The 19,639-nt window shown below is 45.5% G+C and overlaps 1 protein-coding gene across 2 annotated transcripts in view; it reads right to left on the minus strand.

Annotated features, from left to right (window-relative positions):
* Positions 1–9,504: 9,504 nt before the first annotated feature.
* KCNQ2 (potassium voltage-gated channel subfamily Q member 2) overlaps positions 9,505–19,639 on the minus strand; it is a 66,308-nt gene continuing 56,173 nt past the window's right edge. For both annotated transcript variants that reach the window (XM_085241753.1, XM_085241751.1), the window contains one exon: positions 9,505–19,297. In XM_085241753.1, coding sequence (XP_085097879.1) covers positions 18,578–19,297 — 720 coding nt within the window. In that variant the 3' untranslated portion in view covers positions 9,505–18,577. The remainder of the gene's footprint in view (positions 19,298–19,639) is intronic.

Raw genomic sequence — 19,639 nt, forward strand, 5'->3', positions numbered from 1 at the left:
CCGCTCGCTGCCCACAGGCTATCTCCTACTGCCATATTTGGTGCTTATCACCCTTCATTTCAAAGTGAATAGCACTGGCTTTCCCCATGATCCTGACACCTGACAAAATAGCTTTTTTTTTTATTTTTATTTTTTTTTGCATTGTATGTCTTGTTCTGTTATGCATAGAGAGGAAAAGGGAAGGACAGAGGGGACAGTGCTGATTTGTTTCCATAATCCTACCCGTCACATCAGTATAGACAGTTACAGGGTGCCAGCTGATCACATTAGATTGACTTAATGAGAGAAGCTTAAACAAACACATTTCACCATCCACGTATAAGGTTTTCTGCCCTGCCTCATCTGGCGAGCTTGACTTCGTCATGACATAATTTGATTTTAGTTGATTATGTCCTTATTATGTGATTTGGCAGAAAAAAAAGCCAAAAGGAAGAGTACGACACTTCCATATGTGTCTATGCACTTTAGATAACCGAGCGCTGTCTGTTTGGTGAGCATTGCCACCACTGGGTTATCCACAGAGCCAACTTCGTGTCTACCCTTCTGCCATTCAGAATGCCTCCAACCCTGAAGGCATTCCTAGATTGACTTCTGACTTCAAAAAGGTGTCTGAGGTCACAGCCAGCCTTTCTCTGGGAAAAGGATGGGATGGGGGGCTCTGGGAGGTTCCCCAGCCCTCTGCCTGCAGCACCCAGGGGAAGTGAGCTGCATTTCCCTCTGGAAATCACTCATTTCAGCACTTTGGTGGTCACACAAACAGTTCCCATATAAATTACAACATCAGAAAAAGTTAACAAAGCATAACATTCCATCTCCAGCTCGAGTACATTGGAATCGATTCATTTTCATGAGAAACGTGCTCATGCTTGGCTCTAAATCCTTTCACTTTGCTTCCAACCAGCACTGCACACCCACATGCAGATGCTGTCGGTTGTTTTTTTTTCCTTCAGGGAAGGGGAGACATCAACGTGAGTTTCTCTACAGGCCTGTAGGAACAGGGGGACTGGTAGCAACGAGAAGTTATTGCAGCTAATGCCTTTACAAAAGAAAGTGATGAAATACACTATTTAACTTTTCAAACAAATGCTAGCACATATAGGTCTATATAAGCCATCCCTTGGAAGACCTCTCACTCCACTGAACTGTGTGCAGTGATCCTTTTCTGTATATTGAATAGCTAATTGCAATGTTGCTGGTAGTAGCACCCTATATATCCTACCATGTCATTACTTTATTTAGAATTTTTTTTTGTTTTTATGTTTGAGGATCATGTTATGAAGAAGAGCCAGTATACCACCTTTTATTTCTGCTTTAACCTTGTGGTGTTCTTCTTCCAAGCAAAGGAGACCACATCTACTTCAGCTGATTCTTACTCCAGGACATAGTCCACAATGGAAACTTATTCATGCTGAATGACCAGCTGTTCTTACACACCTTTGAGAAGACCAAATTATTTGATTACACAAAAGGTAGGAAAGTGAAAGAAAGAGACTGGGAATACAAAGCGTGCCAGAGTCGGTGCCATTCCCAGCCACTGCTTTGTGAGAACAGGGCTTTTCTTGGTGGGATGAATGTTGGCACTGATGGGGAAGGCAGCTTCATCCTTTTACTGAGTTGCTTCCAGAACTGCACATCCCGAGACCCAAGTAAACCTCGCTTCGTGTCTTGCACATTCCTGTGCAAGTCTATATAGCTACAGAGGGGGTGGCAAAAGAGTTAAGGAGATGCAAACTGATTTCAAATGCAAATACCAAGGCAACGGTTTGCATTAAAAATTAGCAGCTCTGAATGTCAGGGAAAAGAGTTTTATAGGCATCATCTGCCACCTTCCAGACAGGGTGTCCAAATGTGGGCAGGCCGCTACTTCCAGAGAGCTGGGCTGGAAAGGCAGGAGATTTTGGGAAGGGTCTCCAGTGGCTTCTGCAGGAGCAGTGACCCAGGGGATCTCTGACCCCCCCAGAGGACTCTCCAGGCACTTGGGCTGGGGGTGGTGGGGTTCACATGAAGGATTGCAATGGCAAATGTGGTCAGAGAATGGTTCAAGCTTCTGGAGTCAGTAAGAGTGATTTGAAGGCTGCAGGGGACTTAATGAGCAACAGAAAGAGTCTGTTAGTGCTGGAAGGCTGCAGCTTGAAAAGCACCAGGACAAACAGCAGAGAGATGGGCCAGGATTCACATTGCTTAGGAAGGGGAAGGTCCAAGGGTGTTCCCTCAGGCTCTGTCCTGATCTTTCTCCCCCTTGTGCTTTCAAATCTCTTCTGCTCTCTATTTTTTTTTTTTTTTTTTTTTCTCTCAGAAATTCAGGCTATATAGAAAAAATAAACACAGCTTTCAAATGAAACTGAAACCCATGTTATCTCAACAGTTTCAGCCATCACTTGCCAAGTTCTGCAGGTCCCTTCCATCTGGTGTACATTGCCAGCTCTCTAAATTGAAGTTCTGAACACACAATCCATTTTCTGTAACAGAAAACTTTACGAGCTAGCAGCTCCCTCTGACTGCCCTGTGCTTCTTAGCTGGGCAGGAGATAACAGAGCTCGTCCTGCCAGCTCAGGCCACTAGCAAGGCTGCTGGTTGCCACAGGAGGTCCTTAGGTGCCACCGCACAATCCAGCCCCACCTGGAGTAACACTTGCATGATGCTTTGCTTCCTTCTTGCTTCCTTTCAAAACTGTTACTCAGTTTTTGATTCCTTCAGTTTAGAACCTTGGCCACATTTGCAATTAGTAGTAGTTGCAGCTGCTGTTGTTGCACAGTGCATTAGCCACACAGTTGTCTTTACAGAAAGGCAGACTTTCATAGAACTCTTTATAAAAAAAGAATTTTCCTACTGAAGAAAGCCTGGAGGCACTGGATAACATTTTCTTCAAATTGTCCAATTAAAAACAAAGTGTCCGAGAACTAATAACCGAAGCAGCTGTTAGCTCAAAATCTAAACCAATTATTTCTAAAATCTGCTCCTGATTGACTTATGCTAATGCATTATTTTATTATCATGAAGAACAGTAGCTTGCCCTGTGGTTTACCAGGCTCATAGGGTAGATAACAATTGTTTTGCATGTCCATGATAAGCACAGAGTTTTAATTGACTCAGCACATCATAGCATGGCAGCAACTGGGCAGGGCTCTGTGGCTGCAGCTCCACAGAGGGCACAAAACTTCTGCTGAAGCTGTTAGGGTTTGTGCGTGTCTTGTCTATGTGGGCAATTAATGAAATACCACAAGCAAAACACTTCTTTCTGTTCCAGCATCAGGTGCCCCATATCAATCCTGAGGGAAGCTTGCTTGGCTGTGCCTGCAGCTGGTGGTACTGGAGCTAATAGGAATTTAGGGCATCTACTTCTTCTCTATGCCCACCCTACTTCTCCAGAGGGCAATACACTGGAGATGTATTTCCTTCAGAGATGAAGAGCAGACCTGCACATTTGTCCCATTGACTCCTGCACTTGCAGCTCATTAAAGGCTTTACAGAAACCCCTGCAAAGGAAGCAGCTTCTTACAACAGCCCCAGATAAGTGGAAGGTCTCTGTGCTGGGGAGGGCACACAGCAGCTTGAAGCTTTCTTCCCAAGTCCTCTGGCTGGGAATTCCAGCCAGAGTCCCATGGACTGTCCCATGACTCATCCATGGGAAACAAAGCTTGTGCTTTTCCCTTCTATTTTGCCAATGTTACTGAAGATACTTTAGCCAAAGGCAAGAGAAAAGAACCTCTTTCTTCTTCTGTAGAAATTTATCTTTTTTTTTCTCCTCCTATTTTTTTCCCCCTTCTGCTTAGCACCAAGAGTACCTCACACAAAATTGTTAACTGGAGCTCAAGGATTTACCAGAACAAGAATTTCCAGTAATCTGTTATCAGTATTATCAGACACCACATCTGTGAGCTGCCTAGACATTTCTTTGACTACACCTTACTACAACCTCCAGACTTTCTCCAAAAAGGAATTTATCCGTCACCTCCAGCAGACTCTGGCTGTATCAGATCCTTAGTTGTAGGATCTCCCAAGCACACACGTGCTCAGTGATGGTCACTAGATCAGCAGTCCATGCATACACCCCATGATGTACCTTGATGTACTACTGACTATGAAGGAAGTGCCTGGTGTGGCTTTGTAGTGTCTCTGATCAAACCCCAGCTGTGTGGCTCTTGAGAAAGACGCTGGATGTTCTACATGGCATGGATTAAGGATGGATGGGGATAGCATCAGCTCTTATAAACTCAAGCAACTCATATAGAGGTTGTTGGCCAATTCGTGCACTGAGAACATCAGAAAGACAAAACCAGCGACTGCATCTCCAGGTCTCAAGGCCTGAATAGGATAAAGAAATCACTCCAGAATACATCTCTTCAGATTACAGAAGCAAGTTGTGTTGCCAGCATTGCACTCCTGCCTACATCAGCAGCTCTGCTGTTCTGCCACAGAGCAACTGGAGAAAATTGCCAGGCTATACTCAAGATATTTCTCATGCTACTCCAATCACTAAATAGATGTGAAGGTCATGGGGTTGTTTTCCCCCCTCCTCCTCTTTATAAAACCTATTTTGATAGGGATCAATATCTGTAAGGATTGAAGGAGAAAACAAGCTTTGGAAAGCAAACTTCCACTCTTTGGAAGCAGTGCAGGAATGCTGCTCCACTGCAGTGTGTTATTAGGAAACAAAGTTATCACTGCAGGCCAGGGCTGACTTCCCTTCTAATGACATCTCTTCCCTTTCAGCAACTCATTTCTTCTCACTACAGCAAGAGGGTGAGTGGTGACTAAAGCTCAGCACCTGGCACATCCAATTCACACATTTCAAAGGGATTTTCCCCTTGCACAGTGCAGGACTGAGCTTCCAGCCCTCCCCAGCTGATTCTGATTACTGGAAATCTTGGAAGTGAAAGGAGTGGGAAAAGTTCTTGCTTTTTTTTTTTTTTTTTCTTATTAAGTCTCCTGTCTTATAGTGAACACAGTGAAGAGCCTGTTTAAGATTTACTCTTCAAAAGCCATCACACAGCAGATGAAATTCCCAGACTCTGCTCACAATCCAGCTCTTTTTATCTCCCTTCTTTGTGCCAGGCAGTGCTCAGAGCCTCCCCAAGTACCTGTGCTGTTCCCAGGCCCCAGCACAAGCTCGTGGAATGCTCTGCAGCTGGAGGAGGCAGCCTAAGGAAAACATGTTTGGTGAAGGCATCCTTTTTCTCTTGGCAAGCCCCCAGCCTGTCATAGCTGCTTCTTTGAGATTTCAGATAAAGCAACTTTGTACCCACTTGATACCTTAGAAGCACGCAGAAAATTGATCCATAAAAAACTGATTCAGTTCTTTTCTGAGCCGCCCCATTCCTCTCTCAAACACCATATCGATACCCATCGAACAGCATCCCTCTCAAAGACCATCTCCAGCCATTCCAACCCTCTCTTCATTAGGAAGAAAGGAAGTAAATAAGCTCTCAAGCAGCCCCAGCAGCTCCTGCCCTACGGTGGGAGATGAATTGCATCGTTGCCTTTTATGACTAATGCAGAGTAATCACATGAAGACTTTACAAAGTGCCATACATCTTCAAAGAGCTTCATGTCCATTAGCTAAATAGCACTGCTCAGTGCAAGCAAGCAATAATGCAAGATGGGGGCAACAGTGCAGTTCAGGGGGGAGGAAAACAGATAACTGAAGCTATGAGGGAGTTTCACTCCCTTTTCCCAGCACTGTGTCAAATCTTTGTGTACGTATAAAATGAGAACAGCCCCCGTTCTTTGCGGCAGCACAAACGGGAGCAGACAGGACCAGTTCACCACCAGCACAGCGATCAATGAGCGCAGCCACGAGCTGCGGGCTCTGGAAACGAAGCTCCCGCACCCTCTGCTGGGAGCGACCCGCGGGCGCACAGCCTGCCGTCCGCTGGAGGTTCGTGGAAAAGCACTTCTTATACCACAACAATACACACCAATTTGCCACGGAATTCACATCTGTGAGTCTGAAGGCAGCGGTTCCCGAGTGCCGCAGCAAAACCAAGCGTGGCGTTCACCTGGGGGTGAGGGTACAGGACTGCAGCTGCCTGCTGCCTTCCCTGCAAAGCACTGAGAAGGGAGCTTTGAATAACGCTTCCAGTACTACCAGTAAATCACAGCGTGAAACAGAAATGCTGTTCCTCTCCAGCTTTCACCCTCAGCTTGAAGGGCAAGAGGCCAGAGGATGCTAATAGCCAAGTCTTGGGTGGTTTCCCACTCCTTCAGTTACAAGACAACATTTTGCCTCGTGTAGGAAACCACTCTCCATGGATGTTTTTAATATCTGCCCGGAATGCTGTTACAGCCCTGGAAAACGATGCAGAAGCTGGGAGACCTCTTAGATCTGGGTACGATACAGAATATCATACAGAAATTTAGGGGACAGAGCAGTACAGCTTCAAGGCGTGTGCTGTTAGAAGGTGCTTCCCCAGGAATCCCTGCCAACTCCACTGCGTTTGTCCAGTTAGCACTTAATTACCATTACTGAGCAGTGGTCAGCAGGTCTCCGGACTCTGAAAAACCCAGAAGCTCAGAGGGAAAAGACAACAAATTATTCTGCTCCCAATTAGGCGAGGAGCTCCGCTGCTTAATCCAAGCAACCCGGAGGGATTCCCCGAGGAAATCCACACTGCCCGCTCACCGCAGAGCACTAATGTAATTTTTTCCGGCTGTTAAAATAAACAAGCAAAGAGGCTCATTAGCGACACTTCATCACGTTGTCAGCCCCTGGAAGAAGAGAGGCTCCGCTCCAGCAGCAGGACGTGAGCAAGGCGCTGCAGTGGGCTCGTTCTGCCATCTAGGGTCCACACAGGGCATGGAAACTCCAGCCTGGAAACTCCATCGGTACAGGAGCTATTTCATCTGTACAGCTTTTTATCTGTTATCCCTACGCCTTCCCACCAAGAACAACTTACCTCCGTGTGCTCGCCCTGACAAAGCCCCATTTGTGCATGGCAGGGAGCTGGGGCTGACTCCACCGAGCCTTTGTGGATGCTGTTAATTGTTTAACGGCTTTTAATTAAAGCTGCCCTAATTGATTTATATTCACCGACTCCCTTCATGCTCTGATTTTAGTAAAAGCTTCACCTGAGTCAGAAAAAAATAAAAATAAAAAAAAAAATCACCATTCACTGCATTTAACATTTGACTTTTAAAGAAGAAATCAAGACTTGAGATGTAGGAACTGTGTTTGTGCCTCAGTAGGGACAAGCAGCCCACAAAACATTGCTTTTGGGATGAAAAATGCAATTGAAGAGAAACCTGAGAATATGAAACAAGTGCCGGGCCAACAGGAGACTCACAGCAGTGCTGTGGGAGAGGGGCACAGAGGAAGTGGAAATATTCCTTCTCAGCTGTGGCACTGAACAGTCGGGGTGATGCAGTGTGTCAGTGCAGCCAAGGCTTTTATTCACTGCAACATCAGGAGAAGTGTCATTAAGGAGCCTGCACCTGGTCTTCTGTGCAGAATGGGGCTGACTCAGCTGGCAGATCCAAAGGGGGAAGAGATGGGGCATCTGCTTGTTTTCTTTAACATCTAAATTTGTGGATTTGAAATACAACCTTGCTGGTTTTCAGTTGCAGCCTCCCATTTGGAGTCTATCAAGGGCAAGGAGAGAAAAAATTACTCGTGTTTTGTGTGAAAAATCACATGTTCTCTTATCTCCTGAATCCTTTATTCATGCCAAGTTACATTATCCTTTAAAATGTGTCCCTTGTGCTCTTCCTAATGCTCTGGTGTCTGTCTTTCTGTTTAGCTATGCATTATTAACTTGCTTATAGTACAGCGCAGGTAAAAGAAAACAGCAACTGCTTTTGCTCAGAAGGTTTCTCTTTCCGGAGAGACACTTTATCTCCAAAACCACCATTACATTATTATTGATGGCAAAGGAGATTGCTGCCAAGAAGTCAATAGAGGGAAGCTGTGCTCCAGAGCAGTGGTGGAGCAGCATTAAAGGGATGAGGGACTTCATTCATGGCTCTGCTGCTGAGTTATTGCACAGTTTTAGAGAGGAAAATGGAGTCCATTAGTAGTACTACTGTTTCTGCCTGGGCTGGAAATTGAAGTGCTGGACTCAGGTGTGTTAGTGGGATCAGAGCCTGGAGCTGCTCCTTGGGCAGAGAAACTGCAGGTGTCTTCAGCTGCCTGCCCAGAATTAGAACTGACATCTTACATTGAGTGCTTGTGAAGACTTGTGCTTAGCCAGTGAGCAAGGAGGAAATCTGTCTTTAATTGTCAAGGACAGTGTATGGTTTAATTAGTCAGTGAATGAGGCACTGAGATACCAGCATTGGGATTCTGTTAGGAACAAAGCTTAAACCTTGCTGGAGTTCATGGCGGTGAGCTCATCCTGCAGAGGTTCACGCCCTGTCACTACATATACATCTCCAACCCCAAATAATTTAATGAAGCATTTTCCTAATGCTTCATTAGGAAAACAGCTTTTACTTCACTTCCTAAAACAGCTGCTTTTGGAATCAGTGGGCTGTAAACCCACGTAGGTGTGCTGCTGGGCTACCTCAATGCCTTTGTGTTTTTGGAGCTGTGAGAAGACCATGCACGTGTTTTCATACAACTGCCAGAATGATTGCAGTCCTGTTTATCTCACCAGCAAAAAACATAACGAGGTAAAATATAACGATGTTATTTAAGTACACCTTAATTTGCCACATCCATTCCGGGAAAGGCTCACACCTGGGCTCCTGTAATAGCTTCTGGGAGGATGGGCACTGCTGGAGGCTCACAGCCAAGTCATCTGCTGTGCCCAAAATGAGCCACTCTTCCTGCTGAGCTCATGTCACAGCCTTGTCCCATGATGCTTTCTAAAATCCAAGGACTCAATTCTCACTGTTTATCTCTGGAAAAACCATCCATGTGGAGGGATGGGTTTTGCTTTTCCCTTTTTTCTTGCAACATGAAACTGCTGTTTCATCGCTCAGCCTTGCTATTGAAAATAGCATCAGTCCATTCACTTTAATCCTCGAGAGTGCTCTCCAAAATCCAGCGTGTGCTTTCTTAATTTAGGACCGACACCTGGTAAGCAAGATAACGTGTGGGACAGATAAAGGTGCAGTTCCTTGGCTCTGAGCCTGCTTTGATGACACCAGCCTCTATGTGAGCACGGTGATAAGAAGCTGGCATGGGGGCAAACAGCTGCAGGAACCATCCTTTATCTGTCAGGACGTGGCTGATGCCAGACCATAAGAAAATCAATATATTCCAAGGACTTCAAATGGATGTTGTCCTTGCAGCTAAGGGCTCTTGAGATTTCTGAGCTTGAGTTGAGACGTCAGAAAGAAGTTAGAAACCAGAGAAGGAGGAGTGAAGGTTTGATGCCAGGCCCCTCAGCCACCATCTCACACCTCCTCAGTAACATCCCGTATTAAGCATGTCCCCAAAGCACTAAGAAATCATCAGAAACAAAGAAACAAAGTACACACAAGAAGTGCAAAGAAAAATAAATGTGTATTTCATCTCATGAAGGTTAAATCTCTGGTAATTTTACTGAATGCAAATTTTCCATTCTGATGCTTCGAGGCTTAAATTAATGAGTGTGATTATTTAATTTTCCTCCATTTCCCTTCTGATTGCAACCATCGCTGCTGATTCTAATATCACACGTAGACAGTTTTGCAGCTGTCACAGTCATCCATGTGAAGGTACACCCTGTGTCATGCTCAATGCTAAAAGCCTGGGCTACGTTGCTCTTCTGCAGTGCTAATGTGAAACCATCTGTGTCTGTGTCATTCTGCTCCTTAGAAAACTACAGGTTGTTCCCTTGGCATCCGTCCCTAGAAAATGTACATTGCACGAAGTCATGGTGGAAATGTACAGTGGAAATTACACATTCACCAAAAAAAAGTCCGATTGCTATATTACAAGAGAAAGTGTGTACCATTCAATTACATACAAAACGTTCGAAAGTTGTACAGAAGTACCAAAGGCATTATGAGAGATTCTTTGGAGATGAAACAAAAGTGCAAAAAAGCCAAGGCAACAGAGCAAATGAAAGGAAGCAAAGCAGCAGCTGCCTTTGCTTTCTAAAGGACAACCGAACTTCGGTGCTCAGCGGAGCCTGAGATTTTGATGAGCAGGAGGTGAGTGTGTGCAGCACCTTCTCTCTGCAATGTGAGAGCAGCCCATCCCAGCACAAAATTCACCTCCCTGCTCATCCTCAGGACAAGTGCACGAACCATTTCTGGCCCTTGTAAAGCCAAAGAAGCCACATCCTGCTGTAAACTGTGATAGCTTCAAGGTATCTCAGGGAAATGGTGACGTGTTCCAGCAGTGAGCATACCTTTGGTGTGGTACCTTTAAATGGCTCTTACAAATTTCGGAACTAGAGGTGAATTTCAGCTCAGGTAAAAATTTAGTTACGTTTTTTTTCAATGGCATCCAACAACATTTAGCTGGAAAGGTTAGCTCTTCATACTACATTGAACACTGAAGAATAAGTTCCATCCAATCTCTTATCTGTGAAATTATGGGCAAAATTAAATCCTATAGGGGAAATTGTTTAAGGTCATTGAAATCTCAGTATAGGGACAATTGGAGATTTAATTTTAGATAGGAATGCTATCAAAATAGTCTCTTATTTTGGTTTTACCTACTCTCCTGCTACTAAAGAAAGAATTTCTTTTTCCCCCATGCATCTCAGATGCAAATGTTTCTGCCTTAAAGCTTATATGTGCATGTGTCTGCATACACACACGTACAGCAAGATATGCATGTGTGCAAACAACAGACATCAGCTGCAGCCAAAGTCGTGTTGTCCTTTTATCTCGCAGGTCATGACAGACTGTGAACCTCATTCAATCTGTACAGAATTTACAGTTCAGATGAACAGCAGTGAAGAATACATAGAAATACAGCAGTGAAGTGTTCTAGAGCTGTTTGATTGGTTTCGTTCCGCTGTCTTTAAGTAACATTGCAGAAACAATCTCCCTTCGTTTGGTTTCCTGGTAAAATCTGGTTAAAGAAGCATTGGAATACGGTGTATTTCCTAACAAAATAAGATCTTTGTTTTCCCCTTGTGCCACTTATGTTGAGTCACACCACTAACCAGATAGGTAATGCTTTGTCTGGCCTATTACGATTAAGGACAGCTATCAGCCAGGTGCGTGTGATGTGCAATCTGTGTGCAGTACATGTGGGTACTGTGCCAAATTGACACGAAGCAAGATAAATTTCATACATACAATGGCTATACTGGAGAAGGAGACAGTTTTAGCTTAAGGGGCATTGCTGTGGAAGAGCAGTAGCACCCACTTATACAAATTACTGATAAAAGAATAAAACATTTATGAGAATAATTCATTGAGTCTCCTAAAGCATTTGATATACCACACAGCAACTGCAATTATGCTTAAAATCTGCTCGTGATTTAAAATAACAAAATCCCTGTAATTATCAGCTGTACCTTGTTTTGCCCCCGGCATCCTGAAAGTCTCAGGTTTTCTACACAGGTGTCATTTTTGGAGGAGAAAAAAAAAATCTTAATTTGAATTTTAGGGTTTGGAGCCAGGTAGTGGGGAAGAGTAACCAACACAGAATGGTCCATGTCCCACCCACAGACAGGAGCAGCTTCAGCTCTAGGGGAGATGCTGGACCGGCGTGAATAGGACAGAAGAGATCTGTCACCAGCATTGATGAGTTTTCCATCAGCAAGAACTGAACTCAATGTCTACAAAGATGCTAGAGGAATGAGCCCTCTATACTCACATCTGCAATAAATCCCTTTCAGGAGCATCACTGCGCATGTGAAATACTGGGTGATGCTCACTGTGATGGTCAGATTCAAGAGGTTACAGTGAAACACCGCTTCTGCCTTAGTGGGAGGTGCTCACAGCATGCTGAAATACAGAGGCATTGTCTCATCTTGGCTCGCAAGGTTTGTGCCAAGCTTTCCTTGTGCAAAGTGGGAAGGAGGGAGTGATTCCTCAGGCCCGCACTCAGCAGTATCACATGGAGCTGAAAGCCCAGGGCAGGCTTCACCGGCAGCAAGACATTCAGCCTTGGTTTTGGGCCAGAACCATCCCAACTGGAGAGCTTAGCATGACTCCTACCTGAAATCACTAACCCTGCCCTAGAATTATAGGCGTAGCTGCAGGTGAAATCTAGCCCGAGCTTGGCACTGAGTTTTGGAAAACTTTGTAGCTGCAGTTAGCTCAAGTTTCTCAGGACTAGGCAAACAGATGCTGCTTGAACAATTCATCCGAGGCTGTATTTGCAGAAATGAGGAGAGAGGAAGAAGCTTCAAGCTTCCCCAGCAGCTTTGGAAATAGCACAGCTTGGACTAGCTGCTTTCAAAGTCTCCCTGTTACCAAGCTGGAGGCTGGCATGCAAAGCCACATATGCGCACTGCTGAAGGGGGCTGGGGAAAGCAGCTCTTGCTTCAGGGAGCAAAAGCATCAACAACTGTTGGAGTCTGTGAGCTCTTCTCTGAGACCTTCAATTTGGTACAAAAACCAGACCTCAACCCCCATCCCTATTTCCCCGCAGTCTGCTCTAAACAAGGGACAAACCCTCACAGGGTGCTGCATGAATGGGCAAAGCAGACCCCATCCATCCATCCCTGCACTGAAGGCTCCAGAAGAACAAACCACGGATGTGCTGAGGCCATGGAAGCTCAACAAGGAAGCAAATAAATGACAAAGAAAAAGCAAAACTGTCGTGCTAACAGGACATAAAGGCTCTTTGGGACATCTAGAAATGCCAGGCCAAAAGAAAGTCTCAGAGCAGAGTTCTGGCACTGCACGTTCACTTGTATGTGGTCTGGACAAGGAATGCAAAGACACAATGGCAAACTTGATTGCAGCAGCATCACAAGTGATACAAGAGACTTCAAACACCAGCAATGTGGGCAAATCCTGAAGGCCTTGTGAGTCTGCTATCATGGCAGGTGATAGCAGTGGCAAAACTTTTATGGCAATATGAAGGCAGCTCAGTGCCCCTCCAAAAAGAGAGTAAGAAATGCTTATGTGAAATATTAATATGGCACAGCTGCAGGGTTCCCAGGATCCCCAAGTGCTGTCAATGAAATCTCCAAGGAGTGTTTTCAAAGTCTGGGAGTTGTATTCTCCCCTGCCCCTTGGGCTTGGCTGCAGGCACAATGCACGTGTACACCAGAGAGCCTTAAGGGAATGATAAACATGGCAAGTCCCACACATGTGGGATCAAATGGCATCTCTTAAATGAAGGTCAGGGCTTTGCCCTTGGCAGCGCCTGCCCTGCTCTGCCTGCTCCTCCATGCTCTTGGGAAGAGCTATCTGGGATGCTCTTCTTCAGAGGCATTTGGGTGGAAAGGAGCTTGTTATGCACAGCCAAAAAAATTCACATATTTTTCCTTATTTTCTCCCCATATACACATTTCAATGGCCCACAGGTTACAAACGTGTGTTTTTTACTCCTTATTAACAAGTAGAAGAAGTGGTGTTTGTGCATGCTGTATCGGAGGGATGAGGCAATGATCAGTCGCAGCATGAAAGACACTTGGTATATCAGTGTTACCTACAGAAGCACCGCAGCACCCTACGTGATGGGTCTCTGGGAGGTTGGCCTTTTCCCAGAAAGATACTTTTAGCTACATCACCCCTCTCCAGGTACTACAGCAATCTGGGAGTGCAGATACAGCTGGAGCGTATTGCTGTCTACTCATCTCAGGCTGCATGCAGTAGCAGGCAAAATTGAGACTACAGTCAGTGAGATAGGCTGGAAAGCACATTCATACATTAAAAAGGACCCGGCTGCTCCTCCTGCAGCTGCCGTTCCTTGGGGCTGCCTAAATTACAAGCGTGATTAATACGGTATCAAAACGTGTGTAGTCCCTCTCCCTCTAGACACTAATATAAGGCAAGCAGTATTGTGTCACTGGGGCATCAAACACTAAAGGTATACTAAAGAAGATTCCTATGTATTACTATTATCGTATTATTATTTAAAAAACCCTATTGTTATTGTTTAAAAAAAAAAAAAGACACCAACCAACCAACCCACAGCCCTTGCCCTAAGCAGCTTTTGCGCTGTGAGACAGAAAGGTTTGTGTGCTAAAAGCAGAACTTTGCTTTTACACCCCAGGGCCACATCCTTCCACGTCGCAGCCTCAATGTTACATGCAGGTGAAGGAGCTTTTGTATCTGATTTCCTTGTTCCTCATACATGGAAAGGAAGCTGATCAAAACAGAAAGGGACAAGGGTGTGCAGTTGTGGCTCGGAGCACTGCTGGCACAGGAGCAGTGTCTGGGGAGGAAAGGATGGGAGCTTGATGGCTCTCCCAACCTGAAGGCTTGCATGAGTGTGGGTGGAGAAACAGAAAGACTTACTCTATTCCTGGGCTTTTTAACATTCCCAAAGTAATTCTCAGTGCTACGGGCCTTTATATGGGATAACTCGTATATATTCCTTAGGAATTTCTTATAAGGGGAGTCCTGAGGCAAGCCAGTATCATCTTCTGGTCTTCCATAAGATGAATTTTTCACAAGGCCATAGCAGTTGCTATTCAGGCAAGAGGAAGACCTTCTGGCTGAGAAACAAGAAAACCTCACCTCAGTGCTACCATCCGAGTGTCCACCTGGCCCCAGCGAGGTGTCTGAACCTGACCCCACGTTTCCTCCTCTGGCCTTGGCAGGACTGAAACTTCAGTTTCTCTTTTAACGCTTTCATTTTGTGTTTCGTAGTAATGTTGTTGTGACCACAATGGTCTGAGGATATAAAGGAAATGAGGCTTGCAGTAGCTCCCTCCTGAGAAAAGAAGGAAGAAATATGTCTTCCCTTTCTCTTGGGTAACAGTAAGGGAGGGGAGCACTTGCATCTGCAGCAATGCTCTGTTTTTTCAGGTAGATTATACAAACTTGTTCTAAAAATTCAATTTAAAATCTTAAAAATCAATTAAAAATGTAAAAATATACCTATTTATCTGTAAAGAGCAATGGCCCCGCAGAATTTGTTTGGAATTATTAAGCAGCGTCTGAAACAAAATACATTTTTAGAAAACCTGATCTATCGCATAGTCTGACTAAAGAACTGTAATGGCTTTCTGAGCTGAACAGGATTTGTTTTATTTTTTCAGTGAGTTCCTTGATATTCTTGTTCTAAAAATTATTAATAAGAAAATGAGTCAACAAGGAAATTCACATACAAAATCTGCACTGGAGTAACATTAAAGTCTCTTCCCAAATGTTGGGAAATGCGACTTATGGCTAGTGCTCTGTTCTTATGTCTCAGAGTCACGTTAGGAAAGGCCACCTGCATGGAGCCTGCAGCATCTCCGGCCACATCTCTTGTCACAGATATCTCAGGCAACTTGACCTCCCTCTTGGCAGGGAGTGTGTCAGCAATTACCCCATCCCGCAGGTGGAGTCATCTGTAGAATTTGTGTCCACGTGGGCACGGGCAGCTCGGGAGCAGTTCAAGATAGCCTGCTGGAAATTGGGCCTTCAAGTGCTCTTCAGCTCTCCTGTGTTCACATTTAGCATGGCCTGAAGCTTCTTTCAGTCCTTTGGGGTCTGACAAAAAATAAGAAACCAAACACAGGAGGAATAGGGGAGCAAAGACAGCCCAGGAGAGGCTCAGCAAAAGGACAAAGTTGGCCTGCACATCATTTTAAGAGTCTTTATCTGGGACTGCCTTATGAGCAAAGTAAAATTAATTTATTTCTTTTAACCTGGTGGCTAAGACTTCTGGGGGGAGATTATCACCAGGAGTGTGTGATACGAGCAGGGGAAATCAAGGGACTGAAAGTGAAGGCCTTGCAAGGAGCTTTGCTGATAAAGAACGAAACCTTTAGTTAAAGCAGGCTCTGTTCCCATTCACACAGCCATGAATCATTTCTTTGAAATAAGAGCATTATTTGGAATCAATTCTGGCATAAAGTTAACCCAAAAATCCAGGTCAAGCCTTTTTGCCAGGATGAACAAGAACTGCTGATTTATGGGATGGCTATGGTCGAAGGGGTCAGAAGTTCTTTGAAATGATGCTATGGATCAGAATGCCACATTGCTTATCTCTTCCAAACAATTCTTGACAAAATTTGTAGCAGTAAGATACGATCTATGCTGTACAGACATAAAACTTGCTTTCTGTGATTGGGGGACAGAAGTAAAACATTTTAAAGCTACAAGTCAGGAAATCTTTATAGACTTTGGTCTAAAGAGGGGCTCACAATTCTTCCTATGTAGTCCCTAAGGAGGTAAAGGACTGCAATGTGGCAAACTTACAGTAGACACAGTGGAACTAATTCTCCTCAGGACACACTGGCATTACCTGTGTTAGAGGATATAACATCAGCTGGGCAAGAGAAAGGGGTTTTGCACTAAGAACTGGGAAATGCACATTCAAATCAGAGCCAACAGAGCTTCAGATTTAGGGCATGATGAAAATTACATTCCACTTAAATTGTGCCTTGAAGTACTATTGGCTTTGTCACCTATGCTTAAGACCAGGCAAACATCTCTGCTGTAATAGGACCACAAATCATCACCCTCATCCTTATATGGAGCATTCTGTGCCAAATTTCCAGCAGGTCTCAAAAAGTAGCTGCCAAGCAAACAAAAAAAATAAATTAATAATAATAAAAAAGATTGCAAATGCTTATTATCTCTGATTTGGTGAAAATCTTGCTCTACCTGAAGGAATCTAACCTTGCAACACAGCAGGGCCATATCTGCACAATCGACAGCTATTTTACACTCATATTACTCCCCCACTCCTTGATCCCACGTGGAGCCCTGCACTGCAGTCCAAGCACTACCAAAGGGTGGTTTTACCTCCCGTCTGTAAGCTCACAGATGTACCCACATCTTCCCAAAGGCCAAAACGGTTTGGGTCTCACCTGGCTGCTGCCAAGCAAACAGGGAGAGGAAGCCGTGATTCTCTCTTCAACCCAAACAAGTCAATGTTCAACCTCTCAAAGGCCACGCAGAAATTAAGCTGTCACCTAAATACCCTCAGAAGCTGTTGGTACAGCATGGGGAGATAGTGGAGAGATGGGGTTTAAAATCAGATACAGCCCTGGCTATTGCAAAAAACACATAGAGGATTTGGGCTGTAGGTACACAAGAGGCATCAGAGGCACAACACTGTCCTAGGCTTGGAGACGGATCCCAAAGCACACTTTAATCCATTCTCTTGCAAAAAAATCTCTCTATCCATGTAAAAGATCACTTTGTGGCTTTTTTTTGGTCCCAAAAGAAACACTGAGCATCACTTTTCCCCTCACCTTCCCCCAGCTGAATACACTGCTGGAATTCCTGATAGCAACATGATGATCCTTCCAAGACAAACAAGAACAACAAAATGGGGCAGATTTGGATTGGCACAACTTGTGGGCACACACAGTTAAGAGGCTTCTGAAAGTTCATGAAGAAACAAAGAAGTATCTCTTAATTCAGCTCAAGAGATCCAAACAAGCCAATGAATGTCCAGAGAACAGGGATGTGAGATTCTTGCCAGGGCAGAAGAAGAAAGGGAGGATTTTCACAGGGCATAGTGTGTGCAAAAGTGTTCAGGCACAATGCAAATTGTAAGAAAAGGGCCTGCTCTGACCATCAGGAATTCAAAAGGATGGAGCTCAGCACTTAGCTTGCAGCAATGCAGGAACTGCAGCGTCTTGCATATCTCCCTTCAGACTGCTGTTGCTGTGACTCCACGACAGCCCTGCTGGCCGTAAGAACAGTTTTACACCATGGCAACCCTATGGAGGGGTTGCCTTCGGTTTGCCTTTGCTTCCAAAGCACCTCCAGGTCATGTCAATGGAAGGAGAGAGATAATTAAAGATAATACATGGTTTAAAATATAAAATTACAGCCACACAGTCACTTGTTCTCCTTCTCTGTCTTATTTCTGTGTTCCCTGGGTTATCTCAGCTCTTGCATTCAAGCTCGTATTTATGAGTTTTTCATTTTCCTAAGCTGTTGGACAAGGAGAATTTCTAAACCATGCTGGTTCAGAGCATTCCCCTAACCTGTCCCACTTCTGTTTATACAAATATTCTAGCCACTGTCCCACTCCTCCAGGGACACGTACAAAATTTACATGAATTATTTTGGAACTCTCCCATCTTCCTGATTGTTAATGACAAACCACAGAGTAATATCGCTCCAGCAATTTTCATGCGACCTGAAATCTAAGCTAGAAACTGACACGTGTTCATTCTGCGACTCCAAAATACTGAAAGGTGTAATCACCAGTGCCACGGTATGGCAACTGCCATGTGACACTGCTTACTACCACTTGATGTGACCTCCAAAAGCCCTGGCCGGGTGATTTATTCCTGCCCCACATCTCTGAACATTCCCAAGAAATGCAAATTGCCTATCCTGCACCATGAAAGAATTTCACCTAAGGATCTTAGAAAGAGAGTATGAAAGAAATCCGGACTTCACGGCTCCAGTTCGCTCACCACCGTGACCTCTTCCACTCCCGCAGGCTTGGGCCTGCTCATTGCCCCCCAGAGTAAGCTGCAAGAAAGCATCCAGCAGCTAAGGATGTCCTAGATGGAGGAAACCCTTAGCTGTCCGTCTCCTTGAGAAGTTCGACACGAGGACAGCTGGAGCGGGCAGCTGCCGGGACTCAGCCATGGCTTGAGGCTGCACGGGGCCCTCACTGCCGGGGGGCTGACCAGCCCATGTCACTGAACGGTCCCTCACCCGTGGCCGACCTGGGAGGAGGGCCACAGGGCGTGCAGAGGTCAGAATCGGTGTCCGATTCCCCTTCTGCAATGTAGGGTCTGATTTTGGCCACGGCCGCATAGCAACCGTTGTTAAGGATGTCCAAATTTTCTTTGGACTGGGAAATACTAAAGCCGCTGAAAGAGCGCTCCAGTTCCTCGTGGTCTACCGAGGGGATGGAGATGGACGTGTCGCTGTCTCTCAGGGCACTCTCGTGGTGTTTGGTGGTAATGTCTTCGTTCCGCAGGTACTCTGCGCTCGCCCTGTGCCCGCCGCTGTAGGCTGACAGGGAGCGCTCGTGGGAGGGCGGAGGTGGGATGCGGACGAGCGAGCCAGGGTCTCCGACGGGCGAGGAGCCGTGACTCTGCCGCTGGTAGGGCTGCTGCTGGCACGACGTCGAGGGCGGGCACGAGTTGGTCGGGGCCGGAGGAGCTGAGAAGTTCTTCTGACCCATGGAGCTGGTGGACCTGATGATCTTGATGATGCAGCCGTTCTTGTCAATGTGCTCCCTGCTGTCCTCGGGGCTGTGGTAGGGAGGGGCCGGGTCTGGTTCTTTGGACCCGAAGTAGGCCTCCGTCTCCGTTGGTGGGATACCCATTCTCTGCATGTAAATGTTCACCAGGAAGTCCAGCTTCTTCTCCATCGACTGAACCTGCAAAACACCACAGTTCCAGCACTACATCCCTCTGAGGATGAACAGCTTCCAGTCCACCAAGGCACAAACGTGGGCCTGGACCTTACTGCCTACACCAACCTACGCCAAAGTAGAACTGTCAGTACATATTTGTTATATTCTGAAACAACCCTTAATTCTTCTCCTCATTAGCAGGTCTCCTTAATCTCCTGTGATCTATCTGTCACGCATCAAATTCAAGGAAAGCTGGAGGACACTTGAATCCTTCCAACATCTCTCAGTTCCTTGCTGCATCTGGCCCTTGCCTGGGCTCAGGTGCTCAGTGGGATTTCTGGGTCTCACTCTCTGGGAGGATTTCCA

Source organism: Meleagris gallopavo, chromosome 22 (genome assembly GCF_905368555.1).
Source record: "Meleagris gallopavo chromosome 22, MGAL_WU_HG_1.1, whole genome shotgun sequence".
Classification (NCBI taxonomy): domain Eukaryota; kingdom Metazoa; phylum Chordata; class Aves; order Galliformes; family Phasianidae; genus Meleagris; species Meleagris gallopavo.